Below are 22107 nucleotides of genomic sequence, written 5' to 3'. Positions count from 1 at the left end.
TAAAAAAGAAAAAGATTTAAAAAAAATAATAATAATAATTAAAAAAATTTAAGTTAAAATTAGTAGAAAAAAAATTTAAAAAATATTTTGTAAAAAAAAATAATAAAACAACAAGAAAGAAAAAAATGAAAATGAAAGAAAAACCTAAATCAAAAAAAAAAAGAAAAAAAGAAAAGAAAAAAAAAAGGAGAAAAGAAAAAGAAAAAAAAACCTAATAACTGCAGTCTTAGAGTTTGATTAACTTCTCTTCCAGTAGATGGCGCTGTGCCCACCAGGTCAAGTTTCTCCTGTCAATACGCGGGAACCAATCACTGTGGAGCAGCTCCTCCCAGACTGGGCGAGTCTCCAATCCTGAGTGTCTAGGGCCTCCTCTTGTGTCTAGTCACTTCCCACTTTTTCTCTAGCCAGGCCCCTCTCACCACAATACTGGCTACACGCCAAGTCTGCTGCTCCCGGGAGCCCTGTTTTCATGAACGACTGGGCACACTCTTCCAGTTTGCCATTCCCTCAGACCCTAAGCTTGTAGAGTTTGGGGCTGAGAATCCTCAGCGGCTTTTACTTGCCCTCTGGTATCCACTTCCCGTAGGTGGTGCAAGAGGCCTCAGCAATCAGCCCAGGTGGGAGCGGTATTTCCGCTTGCGAGACCCGCACCACCTCTGATTCCCTCGGGCTGGCTGAAGCACTCACAAGAGAGCTGGGAGGTGCCCTTAGGGGAGAGCTGGGAGGGGCTCTTAGAGTTTTCCCGATGTGTGGAGAGGCAAGGCTATGGGATCACACACCTGTTTCAACAAAGTTATCTCCGCAGCAGTCTGATGACACGGTTTCCCTTTGCCGGGAGACTAATTCTACGGGTGGGTCCTTCTCTCCCAAGCCCCGTTTCAAACCTGTGGCCACTACTTATGAAGGCTCGGTAGGCATTTACCTTCGTAGGATGAGAAGGGCTGACCCGTTGTTTCAGCGGGATGAATTAATGCCGAGTCATAGCTGTTTGTCTGCGGGAAGCAGGTGACCGGGAGTTTGAATTCAGCGGGCCAGAGCTCAGTGCGTGTTCTCGGATCACTTGGATTTTAAATTGTCGCTCATCTTATCAGCTGTTTCATATAATTCGGCAGCTCAATCGCGCGGTGAAGCGTCTGCTCTGTGGTGCTCTGTGGGAGGCGGCGGCAGCGGCGGCGGCGGCCTTCGGGACCCCCGGGGAGGGGGTGCGGGTTGGGGGAGGGGAGGCGGCGCCTCAGGCCACGCGGTCCGGGTACCGGACACGCAGGAGAGCGGGCGGGGTGGGGGAAAGAAGTTGAGATCTAAATTTAGAGACTGAGCTTGGGAGGAGAGACGGCTGGGGAGAAAGAAGCAAGGTGGAAAGGTGGAGAGGAGAAGGGGAGGGAGAAGTAGAAGGGGTTGATGGAGCCGGGCGGCTCGGGCTGCAGCCTTACTGCTCGCGCTGAAGTCCTGCTGTACTCCCTTCACCTTGGCTGGATTAGTGGCTGATTCACTCCACCTAGGCCCTTATCATGACACGGTGCTGGGTTTTTGTCGACAGATCTCCTTTAATGATCTTTACCTCATCTTTTCAGACGCCGCGGCGCGGGGCTCAGAGAGGCTTACTCACTTCCCGCCGCCATCTTCCCAAATCCCCGTGAATTATTTTGTGTCTAGCCTCCTTTACTCAGCATTATGCTTATAATATCTATTTATATTATTGCATTTAATTACAATAATAAGCCATTAATTTTCATGACTATATAATATTCTGTTATGTGGAGATAAAACCAAAGCCATTTCCTGGTGGTTGAACAATTAATACTCCTATAGTAATGTTTTTTTATCCTAACCTGTATTTGGCATTGTGGGTCTTCTAAATTTTAGCTCTTCTGATGGGTTTATAGGGTTATCTTACTATGGTTTTAATTTGTATTTCCCCAAAACAGTGAGGTTGGAACTCGATTAGAAGTTTATTGATCTTTTATATTTTCTTCTGTTTTTAAAATTTTTTAGTTTTTTTCAGATGGACACAATATCTTTATTTTGTTTTTATGTGGTGCTGAGAATCAAACCCAGTGCCTCATGCATGCTAGGCGAGCGTGCTACCACTTGAGCCACATCCCCAGCCCCTGTATTTCCTTCTTTATGAATTGCTTTTTAATGTTTCTTGCCCATTTTCTTATAGGTTATCTTTTTTAGAAAAGTTTTTTTATAATCTTATTGTATTGTTTTATACCTTTATTTATTTATTTTTATGTGGTGCTGAGGTCGAGCCCAGCACCTCACACATGCTAGGCACGCACTCTACTACTGAGCTACAACCACAGCCCATCGTACAGGTTATCTTTTTATTATTGACTTGTTAAATGTGTGTGTGTATGTGTGTGTGTGTGTGTGTGTGGGGTGTATTTCTACACATGAATCTTTGTTGGTTATATGTGTTGTAAATGTCTTTTGCCACCTTCTAGATTTGCCTTCTCAAATTTCATAATTTTAGTGTTGTTAGTTTATGTTCTGAGGTCTTGACGTTTTTTCATGTTATCTTCTAAAACCTTCATTGTTTTGCCTTTCACAAAATTGGTTTATGTGTATTAGGTGGATTAGGAATGTAGCTTCATTTCTTTCTGTATGGCTTTTTGTCCTAGGACCATTTACTGAAGATCACTCTTTCATCATCACTTACTGTGATCCCTTGTTAGAAATCAGTGCCATGTATATGTGGGTCTGTTTCTCACCCTGCTAGTGTGTCTATTTTTGTGTTCATCCTTGCTATAATACCACTCTTTCTTTATAAGGCTTTATATTTTGACTGTTCTTAGCTCCTGACACTTCCATGTAAATTTTAGAATCATTTGTCAAAGGATTCCCATTCGCTGTTCCAAATACATAAATCTCTTTGGGTGTTAGTTGGGATTATATAAAGTCTGGTCAGTTGAAATTTGGGGGGAGAATTGACATTTTTGTGATACCAAGTCTTATAATCCATAAATATGGCGTATTTTGCATTTATTTGTCTTAGTTTCCCTCAACAATTGTCTTCCATGTAGAAATCCTGCTTATCTTTTATTAGACTTATTTCTAGGCACTTAATTGTTTTGTCATTGTCATTATAAAAGTTGTGACTGATATAAGGAAATGTATATGTAAATACAATGGATTTATCTATAAAATTTATTATTTTGGATTTTCCGTGTATAAAAATTTGTAGATAATGGTGGGTTTATCCTTTCCTTTTTAATTTAAAAAAAATTTTTAATTGTCAATGGACCATTATTTTATTTATTCATTGATATATGGTGCTGAGAATCGAACCCAGTGCATCACACATGCTGGGCAAGCACTCTACCATTGAGCCACACAACCCCAACCCCTTTCCTTTCTAATTCTAATACCGTTAATATCTTCCCAGCCTTACTGAACTGGCTAATGCTGCTATGGTAATGGAAATAGTGATGACAGCCATCATTGTTTGATTGATTAAGTCAAAGGGAAAGCTTTCATTGTTAGATATGATTATTGTAGGTTTGGGGGATATAAAATTAACAGTTTTTTTGTTAATTTTTTAATCATGAGTGTGTTCTGTTTCATCAGATGATTTTTTTTCCTTGCATCTTTTGAGATGACCATAATTTTTTTCTGTTACTCTGTTAGTGGGGTGAATTACAGTGATTTTTTTAAATGTTAAATCAACTTTTGTTACAAAAGAAACATACTTGGTCATTTGTCAGCCAAACAGTTTTGATGCCACTATTTTAATGTGGCTCCTTTATCTCAAAAGATAATTATTGTTCATCAAAAATCATAATTTTCCTTTGACTTAGAATTTAAGTCAGTGTAAAGTTCAAACAAAATTGGATTTCTTTTGTTATTTTGAGGGAACAGCTTAATTCACAAGATGGGTATACGTCTTAATGTGCTAAGCTCTCTACCCAGTTGCAACAGGGCGTATAGAAGGATGTTCAAGGCAGTGTGTTCTTGAAGGCATGTATTAAGTCCCTTTTCAAATAGTTAATACTTATGGTGACAACCTATTAACACTGCAAAATCCTAACATTTCCTTACCTTCTGAATCATGGAAAAGGCGTTAAGTGATAACCAATACTGTTTTTTGTTTGTTTTATAGCATTATAATTCTTTATCAGTTTGTATATATGTGACTTTTAGGTAACTAGCATTAACTGAAATGACCTTTCACAGTCATTCTGGATAAATGGAAGTTCATATTATTAAGTTTTTTGGTATATAATGTTGCTCTAAGTCATATTCAAATGTTTTTCTGAATATTTTTTATTTATTTGGATAAATATTTCAAGTAAGTGAGTTGGAATTATAAGTTGATGAAATAAAAAAGCACTTCAGTTTTTTAGAAGAATCAACAGACATGTTTAAACCATACCTAATATGTGGATACACAAGAACAAACCAGTTTATTAATGAGAGAGACTCCATTTGTGACTGAAAGTCATTGATAAGATAAAATGGACACATGTGAGAAAAAGGGAGATAGTGAAAAACAGGATAAGATGGTGGTATGTGAATATTAAGTAGGTAAATTGGCAAAATAGAGAATAGAATAGAATTGCAAGTTAGAAGGTGTGCTAAAGGGAAAATATGTCAATCATAGATATGGGTGGCTATGTAAAAGGCAGTATAAAATTAATTATGCAAATATAGGAGGATTGGTGAACAGAAAACACATTCTAAGAGGCAGGAAATTGAGTAGATTAAAATGTATTAGTCCATTTTTTTGTTACTATATCAAACTACCCAAGACTGGATAACTTTATTTTTTTAAAAGAAAGATGTATTTAGCTTGCAGTTCTGGAGGTTCAAGGGCATGGCACTTACATGGAACATATGGTAGATGGACTCAAAATGACAGGAATCCATGTAGAAGAAAGAGGTCACATTTCAAGAGAGGAAACTACAGAGCATTTCAGTGTCAGAGGTTAGGCTTAGGCTTTTATTAACAATGTGCTCTAATGAGAACCAACTCAGGGTTCCACAAGAACTACCTTAATTCCTTCTGAGGGCAGTATCCAGTGACCTAAGGACTTCCCACCAGGCCTCACTTCTTAGGTGTCCTACCACTTCTCATATTGCATACTGAAGACCAAGACTCTAACACATGAACCCCTGAGGGACAAACCACATCCTAACCATAGGATGTATGATAAACACAAAAAGAACTAGGGGAATAACACTGAAAAAAAGAGACTAGAAATGACGGAGAAACTAGATATTGTCAAAACGTGTTCAAACGTTATATATTATATTTAGAAAAACTCATGAAATTTTGAAATCAATTCTAAGGTGCTAGACCTAACTATAGGAGATAGCATTAAAAGTGAAGTAAAGAGCCAGGTGCTGTAGTGCATAACTGTGATCTCAGTGACTTGGGAGGCTGAAGCAGGAGAAATACAAGTTTGAGGCCAGCCTCAGCAACTTAGCAAGGCCCTAAGTAACTTAACAAGTTCTTGTTTCAAAAATAAAGTGGAAAGGTCTGGGAATGAAACTCAGGGGTAAAGCTCTTGCCTAGTATGTTTGAGGTCTTGAGTTTGATCCCTAGTGGTGTTGTAAGGAAAGAAAACAAAAACAAAACAAAAAACCCTTTTTGTCTTGAGTTGAAAACCAATGAGAAAGAAATAGCACAGATGAGTAGACAATGTGACTATTTGCAACTAACTTGCTCCTGAGCTCTGGCAACATCGTCCACTGCAGACTTCTCTTGCAAGGGCTAATTGGTGTGTGTGTCTCTCTCTCTCTCTCTCTCTCTCTCTCTCTCTCTCTCTCTCTCTCTCTCACACACACACACACACACACACACACACACACACACACACACACCCTGAGTATGGCATCTTACCCCCAAACTCTCTAGTCATGTGTCATTTTTTTTTAAGTATTAGTAGGAGGAGGCCAGTAATCTTATTCTAGAAGAGACGGGAAGTGAGTGTTTTTTCTCCTCTAAAATATGCTTATTTATGTTTTATTTATTTTATAAGTAAATTAGCTGGAGTTTTATTGTTATGAATCAGGCATGGTTTAAGTGAACAGCCTTCTTTTACTCAGTAGTGACCAACAGAATGAGGCTTGAGATCACCTTTCCCAAAACTCAGTCCATCTCTTTTTCCTTTACACACTAACTAACAATTTATGTCTTCCCAATGCAGTGCTCATAAAGATCACTAATGATGATCCTCCCTCTCCCTGTGCTCCCCAGGTACTGGGGATTTAACCCGGGGTGCTTTATCACTGAACGACATCCCAAGTCCATTATTTTTTATTTTGAGATAGGGACTCTGTAAGTTGCTGAAGCTCAAACTTGTGATCCTCCTGCATTAGCCTCTTGAACTGCTTCTCAAATGATACATCAAAGAGGAATTAGTTTTAATTTTATCTGGTGGTAGTCTCAGAAGATAAAATTTCCTTTTAGTTTTTTTTTTTTAATTGTTGCTTTGACACCAGTGAAAATTTGAGACAAAACGTAATGGGAAGTGGATGGGAGGACCATTTTGAATGTAAACTTAGATGGCTGCGTTCTACTCCAAATGAAGTTTTTGCTATCATCCCTTTAGAAGCAGCAAGCTTAAGTAGAACTGGGCCTAGGTCAATTAACCAAAAGCTACGTCACCCAATCACCCATTCACTTGAAATTAAAACACACACACACACACACACACACACACACGTTTCTGTTGACTAGATTTCTACTTAATAAAATCTTCAAAAGTAATGTTAATGTGCTCCTTACTCTCAGTCACATTGCTATAGCTGGATACCTGGTTTCTGTAGCTCTTATGAAAGTATTTTTGTTTGTGGATACTTGCTCAAATTGATATATCAGAGGGGTGATAAACACTGAGCAGTCCTGTCTGTCATCTTGCTAAATGTCACCATGTAGTGTTTTATTTTCTCCACATTTTTTTATTTGTACATTATAGTTGTACATCATGGTGGAATTTATTGTTACATATTAGTACATACACACAATATAACGATATAATTTGGCCAATATCCCTCTCCAGCAGTTTCCCACTCCCTCCTTCTACCCCCTTGTTCTTTTCCTCTGTGCTACTGATCTCCCTTTGCTTTTCATGTGATAACCCCTCCACCACCACACTTTTCTTTTCCTTTTTCCTCTCTAGCTACCACATATGAGAGAAAACATCCAATCCTTGACCTTCTGAGTTTGGTCTGAATGGTCTCAAGTTCCATCCATTTTCATGCTAATGACATAATTTCATTTTTCTTTATAGCTGAATAAAACATTGTGTACATATACCACATTTTCTTTGTCCTGTTGATGGACACCTAGGCTGGGTCCATACTTTGGCTATTGTGAATTATGCTGCTATGAACATGGGTGTGTATGAATTGCTATAATATGCTGACTTTAATTCTTTTGGATAAATATGGATTATGTAGTGTATTTTTTAAGGGATGCTCAGAAATAGTGGATTTTACCCTAAGAATTTTATACACACTAGAGATAATAACCTATATATTGAGGAATTTAGGACTAAATAAGAGTATCTATAAATTATGCCTAGCATATATATACATACTCAATTAATTTTACTTGCTAGTATTTCATATATATATATTTATTGTAGTTGGACACAATACCTTTATTTTATTAATTTAGTTTGTGTGGTGCTGAGGATCAAACCCAGTGCCTCGCACATGCCAGGCGAGTGCTCTGCATGGAGCCACAACCCCAGCCCCATTCACTCTGTTTTGAAATTTTTTTTCTACATCCAGAATGCATTTTGTGCTTCTCATCTTCTTGTATTTTATTTTAGATTTGAAATTTTAAACTGTAATTCCTATTTTGGAATTATTAGCAAGGATTCTAAACTTATCTGTCATTAACAAATGGATGGCCTACTGAACAAGGAATTTTAAGCTTGACAATAGATGTGACTCCTATGGTTAGGCTATAATCAACTACCTTTCAATTAGGTACAAATATTGATGTTATACAGAGCGTAGTAACAATTGTCTTGCTGATATGTTTTTTCGTTTTTTCACAATAGTGGCATAAAGACTACTTCCAAGGAGAAATAACCAGATAGAAAAATTTTAATCTGTTGTTTTAAAATTTTGTACTTTGTTGTAATAATGTGTTTTTCTTTGTATTATCTTTTTTTTTATTCCAACACTAAGTTTGGAATTATACTTTCAAAAATGGGTACCAAGCCATACGTACATTATTAGTAATTAGGGTATAACCATATCAATGGTAGAGAACAGTGTTATCTGAAACAACTAAGTAGCAAGTAATAACTTTTCTTTGTAATGATCTTTTCCTTTTGGGTTACTAACATGATATGGAGTTGTATCTTTATATATCACAGATGCTTGTTCTGCTTATGTCTGTGAAGCATAAATAGTATATACTGTTTTAATAAAGTGCATAATTTTCTGATAGATTTTATATTTGGCATTTTTAAAATAAAAATTTATATAAACAAAAAGAGACTGCTTTCCAAATGCTTATGTTTATTAACCTAGAAAAGTCACTAAGGTGATTTAGAGTACTAATTATATAAATGTACTTTGTTTTTATAGAAACTTTCATCATTAATTTTCTTTTTCTTTTAAAGATCAGTGGATAAGTCTGTCATAATATATGATACTGTAAGTATTTCAAAATCTTTTGTGTGACCTTAATTATGTTTGTGAAACAACTTCAAATTCAGTTAGGCATGGTAGAAAAAGTAGTTTTCTTCTATTTAGTATGCCCAATAGTATAGTATATACATTCTCCCAAATGCTAAAATAACCAGAAAAGTAATGAATTATTTCTGGGATAAGCTCTTAAATATTGCAATAATGATTTTAAGATGGACAGATTTTAAAATTTGATCATAGGAAATACAGATTTAAGAGTACCAATATCAGGCTGGGGCTGTAGCTCAGTGGTATAGCGCTTGCCTTACACGTGTGAGGCCCTGAGTTCAATCCTCAGCACCACTTAAAAAAAGTAAACAAAATAAAGATTAAAAAAAAGAGCACCAATATCCAAAAATTATTTTCAATCACTTGTTAAACTTTTATATCAGGCTTCCATAACAACAAAGAAGGAATGTTTACCCCAGGGAATTTGGAGAGTGTAACTGAAAGTGACCTACTATTCCTAGAGACTGGGAAGATTGAGATACTAGCATAAGAAAGATCAGGTTATTGTGGAATTGGAAAAATGGATCCACAGATCTGCCCATACAGCTATGTGGGTAAAGACCAAGAGTATGAAGAAGAATGAAGGTTTTACATATAACAAAGATATAATTGAGAAAAATAGAAAAATATTCAAGAGAAAATTGGGGTTGAATGGAACCTTATAATGATTGAGCTTATACAGTAGCTATGCCAGCAAATCAATTAGCATGTCAAGCCAAGTAATCTAAACTTTAGTGCTCCACACAAAAGTTCAAGTCACTGAAAGGTCTGAAAGGAAATGGGAAAGAATACTCAATCTAGATTAGGTAGATCTTTAATAGTTCATCAACTTTGTGTATATGTGGGTGGGGGTGCTGGGCATTGAGCCCCAGGCCTTGTACATGATAAGCAAATGCTCTACCACTGAACTATTTCCCCAGCACTCTCATCAACTTTTTGATATTTTTATATTTGCAAAAAAAGTTATAACATTAAATTTTCTTTGTAAAATATATATAAGTTCTAGTTAAATACATCTATATATTGGTTGGCCACTTAAGTATTTTCAAAATATAAGTGACAATTTCTATTCACTGATTCTACAATGTGTCCAAGTCACATGCTATAGCAAAAACACATTTTTTTCATTTAACACGTTTGTGTTACTATTAATAAATTTTTAAAAATCATCAAATGCCAAGGATCTGTTGTACTAAAACTGTCTAAGAAAGTAGTCAGTAGACAATAATGCTGGTACCTGAAAAAGAGCGAAATAAGCATTTGATACTTTGTGGGGATTGAATCAGGGCCTATTGCATGTGAGGCAAGCACTCCATCATCCAGCCCTTTTAAAAATTTTATTTTGGTAACAGAATCACACTAAGTTGCCCAGGCTGGCCTCGACTATGATCACGTTGCCATAGCCTCCCACTTAGCTGGAACTACAGCATGTACCATCACACCCACAGTACTTGATAATACTATTAGTTATAAATGACATTCTTTGCTATTCACTGAGTGAAGTTCCAACTGATATTAGTTACTACTAATACATATGAGAATATGCATAACCTATAAATAATGTATGTCAAGTGAATCTTCATCAGTAACTACTCTTGCCTGAGAAAATATTAAAGCTGTTTTTGTTGTTTTCTTTCAGAATACTCAGAATATACTTCACACATTGACCCAGCATACCAGGTCTGAACTTAATCTCATTTTGTATTAATATAATTAAAAAATTAGAAGATACGTAATGTTTATTTTTATTTACTAGGTATGTTACAACATGTGCCTTTGCACCCAATACCCTCTTACTTGCTACTGGTTCAATGGACAAAACAGTAAATATCTGGCAATTTGATCAGGAAACACATTGCCAAGGTTAGTAAATTAATCATCTTCAACCAAGTTTAACCCACTCACTACTGAGATCAGACATTTAGTAACTCTTTTCTCCTCTTTCATTCTCCTTTTCTCTCTCTTATTTTATTGTGTTAGGGGTCCTTATGCATAACAGTGCCTTGTGCATAACAGGCAAGCATTCTACTGAGCCTGAAATTGGGTAAATCAGAGAAGCCAGTGTTAAAGTAGTTGACCTGCATTAAAACTGTTGGTAAAGACTTTTGAGTGAACACTCATATCATACCTCCCATGGTTTTGTATGTTGTTTATTTGTACTCCATACTAATTTTTCAGATAAATGTAGCCTAAAGACAGAATAGGAATTATAGTTGTATTTTGCTGGCTTTGTTTTTGGTGTATGAAACAACATTGGCGCATAATTTAGGATTTTATTTTTGTCACTGTTAGAATTAACTCAAAATGCTGTGCTGACATGCAGATAGATGATAGAGCAAAGACCTTTGCTGGTATGAGTTTTATATAATAAAGAAAAATTGTTTTTCTGGAGTGAAAAAGAAGTTCCAAAAGAGTAATATTTGATATAACAAGTAATATTAAATAATACTTCATACGTAGTGATAATTGATTTTTTGAAATTCTTGGAAAGTTAGCTGGGTATGGTGGTGCATGCCTGTAATCCTAGTGACTCTGGAGCCTGAGGCAGAAGGATTCCAAGTTTAAGGCCAGCCTCAGCAATTTAGCAAAACCCTGTCTAAAAATAAAAAGGGCTGGAGATGTGGCTAAGTGATTAAGCATTCCTGTGTTCAATTCCCAGTACCGCCCTGACCAAAGGGATTTAAATTTAAATTTAAATTTTTAAATTTTTTTATTTACTTTGCAGTTCATAGTGGGAATGTTTATGAAAGACTTTATTATTAACCTCACTTGCCTTTTCATGTGTGTATGTATTTAGCAAGGAGCATGGAAGATCAGCTGAAGCAATTTACTGAAGATTGGTCAGAGGAGGATGTCTCAATGTGGCTTTGTGCACAAGGTTTAAAAGACCTTGTTGGTATTTTCAAGATGAATAACATTGATGGAAAAGAACTGTTGAGTCTTACAAAAGAAAGTCTGGCTGATGATTTGAAAATTGGTAAGATTAGTGAAAAACAGTCTTAAAAACAACTTTTAATTATTTACTCTGAGGTTGATTTTGGTAATCATAACAGAATAACAGCAAGTATTCTGGTGTGTGGGTTTGTTTTTTTTTTTTTTGGTCTAGAAGGAGAGTGTATTTTTATTAGATTAGGCAAAAGAAAGTGTTACATAGCATTTATTTTGGTAACCTAACCTAACTTGTAATTGGAATTTTAAAAATCATTTTAAAAATCGATATGTAATTCATATACTAAAAAATTCACTCTCAAAAGTGTACAATACAGTGATTTTGTGTGTGTGTGTGTGTGTGTGTGTGTGTGTGTTTTCTCCGAGTTGTACAGTCATTGCCACTATTTAATTTTAGAACATTTTTATCACCTCCAAAAAACCAAAATCCCAAACCCATTAGCTGTCACTGCTATTCCCCTTTCTTTCTGGTTCCTGGAATCACTAATCTTTTCTGTGTATATGGATTTGCTTATATTGAGACATTTCTATAAGTGGAATTATATAATACATGGACTTTTATGCTACCCTCTTAGTATGTTTTCAAGGTTTATCCATGTTTGATCATGTATCAATACCCCATTCCTCTTTATGACTATTATTCCATTGTATGAATTTATTGCTTTTTGCTTACCCATTCATCAGCTGATGGAATTTGGGTTATTTCTATCTTTCAGCTATTATGAATAATGTTGTTATGAACAATCATATAAGAATCTTTGAGCATTTCAGTTTTCTTGGGTGGATAATTAGTCTGAATTGTTGAGTTATATTGTAACTCTTTGCTTAACATTTGAGGCGCTGCCAAGCTGTTTACCTATGGCAGCTGTGGTATTCTACAATTCCACAACCAGTGTGTGAAGGTTCCGGTTTCTCACATCCTAAATAATACTCATTTGTTTTTTAAATTGCAGCCATTCTCGTGGATTCAGGTTTTGATTTGCATTTCCCTGCTACTAATGATGTTGTCATAATCCATATGGGCTGCAATAACAAAAATCTCACAAACTGGTAGTTTATAAACAATGTAAGTTTATTTTTCAGAGTTCTGGAGGCTGGAAAATCCAAAATTATTGTATTGGCAAAGTATTGTTATCTACTGAGGGACTATTTCCTGCTTTATGTATGCCTTCCCACTGTCTCTGTGTCGTGGAAGGGGCAAGTTTTCTCTTTTGTGCCTCTTTTTATAAGGGCACTAATCCTATTTATGAGGACTCTACTCTCATACCCTAATTACATCCCAAAATTTCCAGCTCCTAACGCCATCTTATTGGTGATTTCAGCATATGAATTTGGTGGAAGGGAACACAAAATTCAAACCATAGCGGGTGTTGAGCATCTGTTCCTCAACTTATTGATCATTTTTATACCTACTTGGAGAAACATCAATCCTTCGTCTTTTTTTTTTTTTTTTTTGGTGGAACTGGTGATTGAATGCAGGTCTTCACACATGCTTTGGGAGCACTCTTAATCACTAAGTTACATCCCTAGTCCTTTATTTTATTTTGGGTCTTGCTAAGTTGCTGAAGCTGGCCTCAAAATTAAGTTTCTCCTGTCTTAGCTTTCTGAGTACCTGGGATTACAGGTATGCACCACTATGCCCAGAAATGGTTTTTTGTCTTTTATTTTTGTTTTGTGAGAGTTTATATATGATTTGCAAATATTTTCTCCCATTTTGTGGGTTATCTTTTTATTTTCTTGATAATATCTTTTGGTGCACTGGTACACAGAAATTTTAAATTTTGATGAAATCCTATTTATCTATTCTCCCCCCAGTTATTGCTTGTGCTATAGGTGTCATATCTAAGAAACAATTGCTTAATCCCAAATCTTGAAGATCTATACTTGTGTTTTCTTCTGTGACTAAGCTTTAGAACTTAGAACTTAGGTCTGTTTTTGTTTTTGTGATACTAGAGATTGAACCCAGGGCCTTCCACAAGCTAGGCAAATGCTCTTTCAGTGAGCTACAGCTCTAGCCTTTTTTTATTGCGTTTTCAGACAAGGTCTTGCTAAATTGCCCAGGTTGGCTTTGAACTTGCAACCTTTATGCTTCCTGCTTCTTGAGAAACTAGGAATATGGGGGTGTGCCACTGCACCTGGCTTGGCTTAATTTTTAATATAGTGTGAGATAGGGGTTATCTTAATTCTTTCATGTGTGGATATCTAATTGTTCCAGTATCTTTTGTTGAAAAGATGGTTCTCTTCCCTTTGAATTTTTTTGATACCCTTATTGAAAATCAGTTGCTCATAAATGTGATGTTTATTTCTGGAATCTTAATTCTGTTTCATTGATATGTCTGCTCTTAGGCTGATATCATATTGTCTTATTGTACTTTTGTAGTAAGTTATGAAATTGGGAAGTGTATTCGTCCCCCATCTTTGTTGTTGTTTTCAAAATTGTTTTGGCTATTCTTGGTCTTTTGCTTTTCTATATGTGTTTTAAGATCAACTTGTCAATTTTTGCAGAGCTATTTTGATAAGAATTGTATTGAATATTTAATTCACTTTAGAAATTGGCATTTAACAATATCAAGTCTTCTAATCCATAAACATAGGATGTTTTCTTTCATTCAGATCTTCTAAATTCTTTCAACAATGCTTTGTAACTTTCAGGTTTCCATTCATTTTTGTTAAGTGATTTAATAGTCAGGGATTTTTAGTATATTCATAGAGATGTACAACTATTATCACAATCTAATTTCAGAATATTTGCATTGCCCTCAAAAAGAAAGAAAGAAAGAAAGAAAAACCTGCACTTGTTATCAGTACTCCTTATTGTCTCCTCTCTTAAATTGCCCTGGCAATCACTAATTTACTTTGTATCTTGATGAATTTGCCTATTCTAGATGGACATTCCTTACGAATGAAATCATATAATATGTCCTTCTTTTCTTGGTTCTGGAGATTGAATCAAGGGCTTTCAAGATGCTAGACAAGCACTCAGCTACTTCCCCGGACCTTTCTTATTTTGAGACAGGGTCTTGCCAAGTTGCAGAGTCTGGCTTTGAAGTTTTGATCCTACTGCCTCATCCTGCTGAGTAGTTAGGATTACACATGTAAACCACTGCATCTGAAAATACATATGTCCTTTTATATTTGACTTCCTTCATTTAATATACTTTCAAGGTTTATCCATGTTCTTGTATGTTTCAGCACTTCATTCTTTTTTATGGCTATTTCAGTGGATGACTATACCACATGTTGTTTATCTATTCACCAGCTGACGGACATTTGGTTTTTCCACTTTTGACTATTATCTATAATGCTGCTGTGAACATTAATGTACAAGTTTTTGCATGCCTGTATGCTTTTTTTGTTCTCTTGGTATATGATTAGGAATGCAATAACTGTATGTTCAACACTTGGAAGATCTGACAGACTATTTTCCAAAGCAACTGCATTATTTTACTTTCCATTAGCACTGGGGCTAGTTTCTTATCCTTGCCAATACTTCCTATTACCTGTCTTCTAGCTTATAGCCATCCTAGTAGCTTAAAGTGGTATTTCATTGTGGCTTTATTTATGGTTAATGACTGGTACGTTTTTTAAGTGCCAGTTGGCCATTTATGTATATTCTTTCCTGTGCCATTTTTGGTTTGTTTTGTGGTACCAGGGTTTAAACGCAGGGGCATTTAAACACAGTTTTGCTCTGGTTCTTTTTATTTTGAGACAAGGTCTTGCTTAGCTGCCCAGGCTGTCCTTGTACTTGCAATCCTCCTTCCTCAATCTCCCATGTAGCTGGGATTACAGGTGTGCGCCATGGAGCCCAGCATTCTTTGCCCATTCAGAAATTACTTATCTTTTTATTATTGATATGTAAAAGTTGCTTTTGTATTCTTATAAAAAAAAAAACAAACTTGGGAGTCTTAGTGCCTTGTTTTAATAAACATAATAACCAGACACTCTTATCAATATGCTGTAGTAAAACCTCAGTCAACAGAAAGCTTGGGAAATAGGGTATCTGTATTAACATTTATTACTAATGAAGAGTGAAATATCAAACATTTTACTATAGAAAACACTTTAAAATACAATAGTATACTTTCTTTAAATAGTAAATATAACCTTTTAAGAAGTCAACAGGGTTGGGCAAGATGGACCACACTTGTAATCCCCGCTACGTAAGATCTAAATCAAGGCCAGTCTGGGCTATTTAATGAGACTCTGTCTCAAAATAAAAAAAGGCTGGGGATGTAGCTCAGTGGTAGAGTGCTTGCCTAGAATGTGTGAGGCTCTGGGTTCCATCTCCAGTACTGCAAAAACAGTAACAACAACAACAAAAACACAATGGGGATTTTTTTTTTTTTAAATACTTAGATGGTAAAAGTTATGTTGTCTGTTTAGGTCATATCATGTAAGTTACTTTTGTATTGCTAATAACTTCTTTACTTTATAATTTACTCACTCTGAGAGTAGGTAATAGACTGTAGGATGTCTTTTATTTTAAAAAACGTCTGGTAAATTTAGCATCTTAGTTGATTTCTCATTAATCTCACATAATGAATCTTTACCTTATCCAGCAGAAGTACTTGACACTATGAATTAATTTTAGACTCAAAAAAGGATGTTTGAAAATAAAAGCACAATAAAAAATGAATAGAAATAGAATTCTGTTTTGGTTGTTAGATAAATAAAAAAATAAGATATTCTTACAGGATTAAATTAATGGCCTGAAATATTCTTGTAGAATGAATCTCGGGTTTAGTAGTGATAATCAATGAAAATAAGTTCCATAAAATGTTAGAAGTTCAATGAAACGACAAATTCAGTGGTAGTTAATGATGAATTTGAACAATCATGAATAGATACAGAAATGTTGCATATTTTCTAATGATTCTATGTTGAGTTTGGAAAGTTGGGGAACTCAACAAATTAGACACAGAATAAATTAAGTAAACAGATTATATGTTTTTATATTTATGTTTTCACATAATCCTGAAGTATCTTCATTCTAAAGGCTCAAGAAGCTACCCTTAATCTTCTCAAGTGCTATTTTAAGATACAGTGAATCCTTTTAGTCATGAGTTTTAAGAAAAACAGATCCTTTCTCAAAACAGCAAATTGGACTAATAGAGAATTAAAATTGGGTCTGAAAATAAATGTAAAAGGCAAACTGATGAATGCATAACTATTTTGCTTGCTTTTACCTTGTGGTATAATTTTTAAAACAGTTCTAATGTCAGTATAAATTAATTCTGAATTTGCTTAACATTCAACAGATGGAGGAAGTTGATTGAGCAGTAAAGTATATTGATCAAAGTAGTATATCCATTGTTTGACATTTAAAAAATTATTATGGAATTAAACAGTCTATCAAATCTTCTATCCATGGACTTTTTGTAAATATACAATAAAGAGACTTAACTGCATATGAATATTTGAATCTGGTGCTTTAACCAAGGTTAATAGCCATTTTTTAGAATTCCTAATGAAACATAGTAGACACATAGTATTAATTAAGGAAGTAAATTCTTATATCTAGTACTAAATTTGCATAAGGAATTTCCTGACAGATTACAGGTTCAAAAGATCCTTAATGTTGAGAGGGATATCTTTTTAAGACATTTGTGAATCCGTGAATTTATAAACACTACTGTAATAACATGTCTTAGAATTTGGAATTGTTGGGCTGGGGTTGTGTGGCTCAGCAGTAGATCGCTCATCTAGCACAGGTGAGGCCCTGGGTTCCATCTTCAACTCCATATAAAAATAAATAATTAACAATATTGTATCCATCTACAACTAAAAATATTTTTTAAAAAAAGAATTTGGAATTGTTGTAAGTGATATAATGATGGAAATTTAGATTGACAAATGCCAAGGAATATATGTCATGCTTATATTCAAATAATCAAGAATCATACATTTCTAATTGGAAATGAGATGTTTTCAAAGGTTTGCTCTTTGTTTTGATTTTTTCTTTCCAAGAAATTATAAAAGCACATAGGTGGTTTTTTTCCTAATTTTCTGTGATTTGGAAAAGTGTCCCCCAAGGGTCCATATGTTAAAAAGTCTGGTCACCAGCCTGTGGTGTCACTGGGAGATGGTGGAATCTTTAATAGGTGGGACCAAGTGGGAAGATGTTAGATCACTAAAGGTGTGTCCTTGAAGTGGATATTGTACCCAACCCCTTTTTCTCTCCCTCTTTCTCTTGTTTTCTGGGTGTCATGAGACAAGCAGCTTCTTTTGCCATGTCCTCTTGCTGTGATGTTCTACCTTTCTACAGGCCTAAAGGCAATGGGGCCAAGTGATCATGGACTGAAACCAATCCAAAATAAACCTTTCCTCCTTTTAAGTTGTTATTATCTCAGGTATTTCATCACAGTAATGGAAAACTAACACAGAATTGGAAAATTATAATACAAATTCCTTTTCAAATTTTACATATCAACTGTCTTCACATCCTCAGATTTTGAAAGTTTCTTGTTTCAGTTCCTAGTAATGCTTCATTATGTCGATTTTTCACTTGTTTAAAACTGTGAATGTTATTGACATTGTCATTCTGCATGTCATTAAATATTTTTCCTATTTATACATAAAGCGAAATAGTCCCTTCAACTCCTAGTTATTGTGCACTGATCTGCTATTGGAATGAGCATAACTTTTCATTTCAACTGCTGCTTTTAAGTTGGTGCATTCCACTTTCCATTGAGTACTTGGACATTTTTGGTATCTCCTTTTCTCAAACTGATCAGTTGTCCTGTTGCATCTTTCCATACAGGTGTGGACCACACAGTTTTTCTGGATATTGGTGGTTTGTCCTTACCTATTTTTATTGTAAGATTCAAGAGGATACCTTGCTACCTTGTTTTGTTGAAAATGTTGTCCATGGAATATAAGTTTGTTGTGTAGTTACTCTGTTTTTATGTGGGGATTCAGAGAAATTTGAAATGATACTGCTTCTACCGCTTTCACCAAATTCTAACCAAAAACCTACTTATAGTTGTGTATTTCTTTCCTAAGTTAGCTTTTATATCTTATTTTCTGTTGATCATTCTAATCATTTTATAATTTTTTATTTGTCAAAAAATAAATAAAAAACAATTTTTAAATTTTCTTTCCAGGTTACTAGCCTTGGGTTCTGTTGTTTTCCATAGGGCAGTGGAGACCAGCTTGTTTGTGCATGGTAGTTATCAGGCTCCCGTGCTGTTCTGTTCTCCAGCCTCTAGCTAATGCTGGTTGTGCTGCTTTGGTAATGTTCCTTATAGGACAGAATTGGGAAGAGTGAAGGGCACAAGTAGAAAGAACTCTTGACCATTTGTGTACACAAATATCTGCTCTAAACTGTCGTTTCCCACCTCCCATTCTCAACCCAGTTGCCTTTGTTTGTCTGGGAAGGAAAGGAGGGTGGATTTGGTGGCCCATTTTGCTTTACAAAAAACCAGCTAGTGTTTCAGGAGTATAGTAGATAATAGGCAGATACTGCTATTTCTTATACCAAGAGTTTACTGGCCATCAGCTAGTAAGGGTCCTTGCTTTCTGAGCAGTTACGTTTAGGGTACTTCTTCCCAAAACCCAACCACAAAAGGAGATATTTGTGGTTAAATTCTTTGGAAATGGTCTGGTAAATGTTCCCCTGAGAGCAAGGTGATCTCACTCCTGTGTGTATGTGTGGTACTGGGGATTAAACCCAGGGGTGTTTTGCCCCAGAGCTATATCCCCAGTCCTTTTTATTTTTTATTTTTGAGACAGAGTCTCACTAAGTTCCAGAGGCTGGCCTTGAACTTGTGATCCTCCTGCCTTAACCTCCCCACTCACTGGTATTATAAGAGTGTGTCACCAGGCCTAGTTTCAATTTTTAAATGATGCTAAACTTATCCAAGGATAAGACCCAATTTTGGGGAATTTTGAATTAGGGCCTCTTATATTCTGTGTTATAAATATATACACATTCTATATATTAATTTACATGTATAATATTTTTGATGGGAAAATACTTTTTTCAGAATATTAAATGCTGTTATATCCTTTTCTTGTTGTAAACTATAATAATTATCCCTTTAAATGAGATCTTACTGTGTAATTTTACAAACATGTTCTAGAAACACTCATGAGAGTTAATCAAGCCCTGTGGAGGTAGAGTTTTACTTGGCAAATTATCAGAAAGCAGATCCTAGTCACAAGAGGTTTTCTACTATCTCACCTCTAATAGGTGCATCTCAGTACATCTTGTTCAGTCAAGCCTTCAATCTGTTGGTCTTACCCATCTATTTAAATCGCTTCTATTCTCATTTCCCTCGTTACTTAACTTTTGAAGTGCATGACCTATCATTATAGTTCGTATTCAATCCTCCAATTTATTTGATGAAAATAAAAATACACAGTTCAGTTAATCTTCAGAAAATGTGGCACTGTGGATGGACCAATCTTGGGAAGAGGTGAACTCAGTGCACTGTCGTGAGTTATTCTGACTTGTTACATTTAAGTCTGTGGTGATCAGATAACAGTGTACTTGACTTTAGAGGCACCCTTCTCTTTGTAGGCACTTTTGAGTAGCTTTCTATTAAATCTGGATAGTGATCTCAAACTATCTGAGTCAATATTTTTGCAAAATCATTCAACATGTAAAGAAATTATTGATTTATGTTACTTTAAAAAATGCTTTAGAGATCCTTAATTTGGTTTCAGCAACTTTCATATTAAAAAAGTCCTAGGAAGGTAGTCACTAAGCAGCAGGCTAATTTGCTACATTAACATGAATATGGGCAGCTAGCTCCAATAAATTTAAACATTTATTACTCATGGCACTGAAGGCATGGGCTTCATGTTCTGATTGATTCCTTTTCCGCCTATGCCTCATGGGAGCCATTTGTGTTTGTGTCATAGCTGAGGAACCCTGAGCTTATGAAATCCCCAGTCTTATAAGGGGACTGACAGCAGAGTAGGCCAATAGGAAAACATCATCTTCATACTGGTTATGAAACAAACTTGCTTTCTGCTTGGGAAAGAGAGTGTATCTGACCTCCAAGGACATTTGCAAACTTCCTTGAAAAGATTATATAAGATAAGAAGTATCCTAAGATGTGCATAAGCACCCTGGGGAATTATCTCTCAACAGAAATAGTGCTGGTTTGGCTTTTTATGGGAACTACGAAGCATTCTGAAATACAATTCTTTTCTTCTATCCATCCTACCCTAAATACCTCAAACTAAAGTAGAACTGTCAACCAGTTCTAAAAATATAAACAACCAATGACACTAAACTTCCTAAAATCAATTATACTAGACTTCTAAAAGTAAAAATTGAGATGATTTTTTAAAATTAAAAATGAAATTTGTGCATACTGCTGTTTTGGACAAGCAGCTGAGACTTTTCATTGTGTTTCATATAAGAATGAGCAAATATATCTAATTTCATTGTTTCTTGTATTATTATAACATGGATTTTTTAAATTATTCATCTGAACTTTCAAAGTTATTAGTAATTTTTTGTTATATAGATTTTTAATCTTTGTTTTATGATGCTGGAGATTGAACTCAGGACCTTGCATGTTTAATGCGATGACAGGATCTTTCATAAGAACTAGATCCATAGCCCATGTCATATAAATAAACCAATAAAATGAACCTTTTCTGGTTTTGTTGTGTGTTAATTTCTGGCACCTGAAATTCTTGAATTTTCACAATCTAAGGTGGTTCAAAATAAACTACCAGCTGCTGACATAGCTTAACCAACAGGTAGTATTCTGTATTACAGTGATTCATAAAGGAATTTTTAACAGACATTTTCATATGGTAAAACAGTATGTTGGAATATTTCTGGTTGTAGTAGGTAAAAATCTTTTTGCTAAGGAGTGGCATAAGAATTTCCAGCCCTTGGGCTAGGGCTGTAGCTCAGTGGCAGAGTGCTTGCCTCGAATGTGTGAGGCACTGAGTTCAATCTCCAGCACCACATAAAAATAAGTAAAATAAAAGTATTGTGTCCATTTACAATTAGAAAAAATATTTTTAAAAAAAAAAATTCAGCCCTAATGGAATACTTTCTTTTCAGAATCTCTAGGGTTGCGTAGTAAAGTGCTGAGGAAAATTGAAGAGCTGCAGACCAAGGTGAAATCCCTTTCTTCTGGAATTCCTGATGAATTTATATGTCCAATAACTAGAGAACTTATGAAAGATCCTGTCATCGCATCAGGTATGTGTGATGCCTACCAAGTCGGCAGGGCACGCTTATGTGCTAAACAAATAATGTAGACAGAAGTTTGCTTAAATGTGGAGAATTTTCAACATTCCTGTTTTCTCACTAGTTTTTTTCCTTTGGAAAAACTCATTAGGGCTGAGGTAAACAATTGAACATTTTATAATAAAATTGGACAGGTTCAGAATTGATAAAAGGATTTTTAAGTTAGACTACTGAGAACACTTAGGGTTTGTCATAAATTTAAACAAATATAGAGAAAAAGAATTTAAAGATGAAGCTGTAACATTCCACATTCTACATTATTAATCATTGTCCAT

At 35.3% G+C, this 22107-nt stretch overlaps 1 protein-coding gene across 4 annotated transcripts in view; it reads left to right on the top strand.

Annotated features, from left to right (window-relative positions):
* Nucleotides 1-22107, top strand: part of WDSUB1 (WD repeat, sterile alpha motif and U-box domain containing 1) — a 51209-nt gene that overhangs the window by 19058 nt on the left and 10044 nt on the right. For 3 of the 4 annotated variants that reach the window (XR_014018008.1, XM_081261243.1, XM_081261242.1), the window contains exons 6-10: nucleotides 8589-8622; nucleotides 10304-10344; nucleotides 10421-10527; nucleotides 11462-11641; nucleotides 21644-21784. Coding sequence is in view for 3 of the 4 variants with exons in the window: in XM_081261243.1 (XP_081117369.1) it covers nucleotides 8589-8622; nucleotides 10304-10344; nucleotides 10421-10527; nucleotides 11462-11641; nucleotides 21644-21784 (503 nt within the window). In the remaining variant the exon portion in view is untranslated. The remainder of the gene's footprint in view (nucleotides 1-8588; nucleotides 8623-10303; nucleotides 10345-10420; nucleotides 10528-11461; nucleotides 11642-21643; nucleotides 21785-22107) is intronic. The other variant, XM_081261244.1, reaches the window with a different exon arrangement.

Source organism: Spermophilus citellus (genome assembly GCF_964194105.1).
Source record: "Spermophilus citellus genome assembly, chromosome: 11".
Lineage (NCBI taxonomy): Eukaryota > Metazoa > Chordata > Mammalia > Rodentia > Sciuridae > Spermophilus > Spermophilus citellus.
Note: the sequence above shows the minus strand (reverse complement) of the source record. Positions and strands in the feature narration are given on the sequence as shown.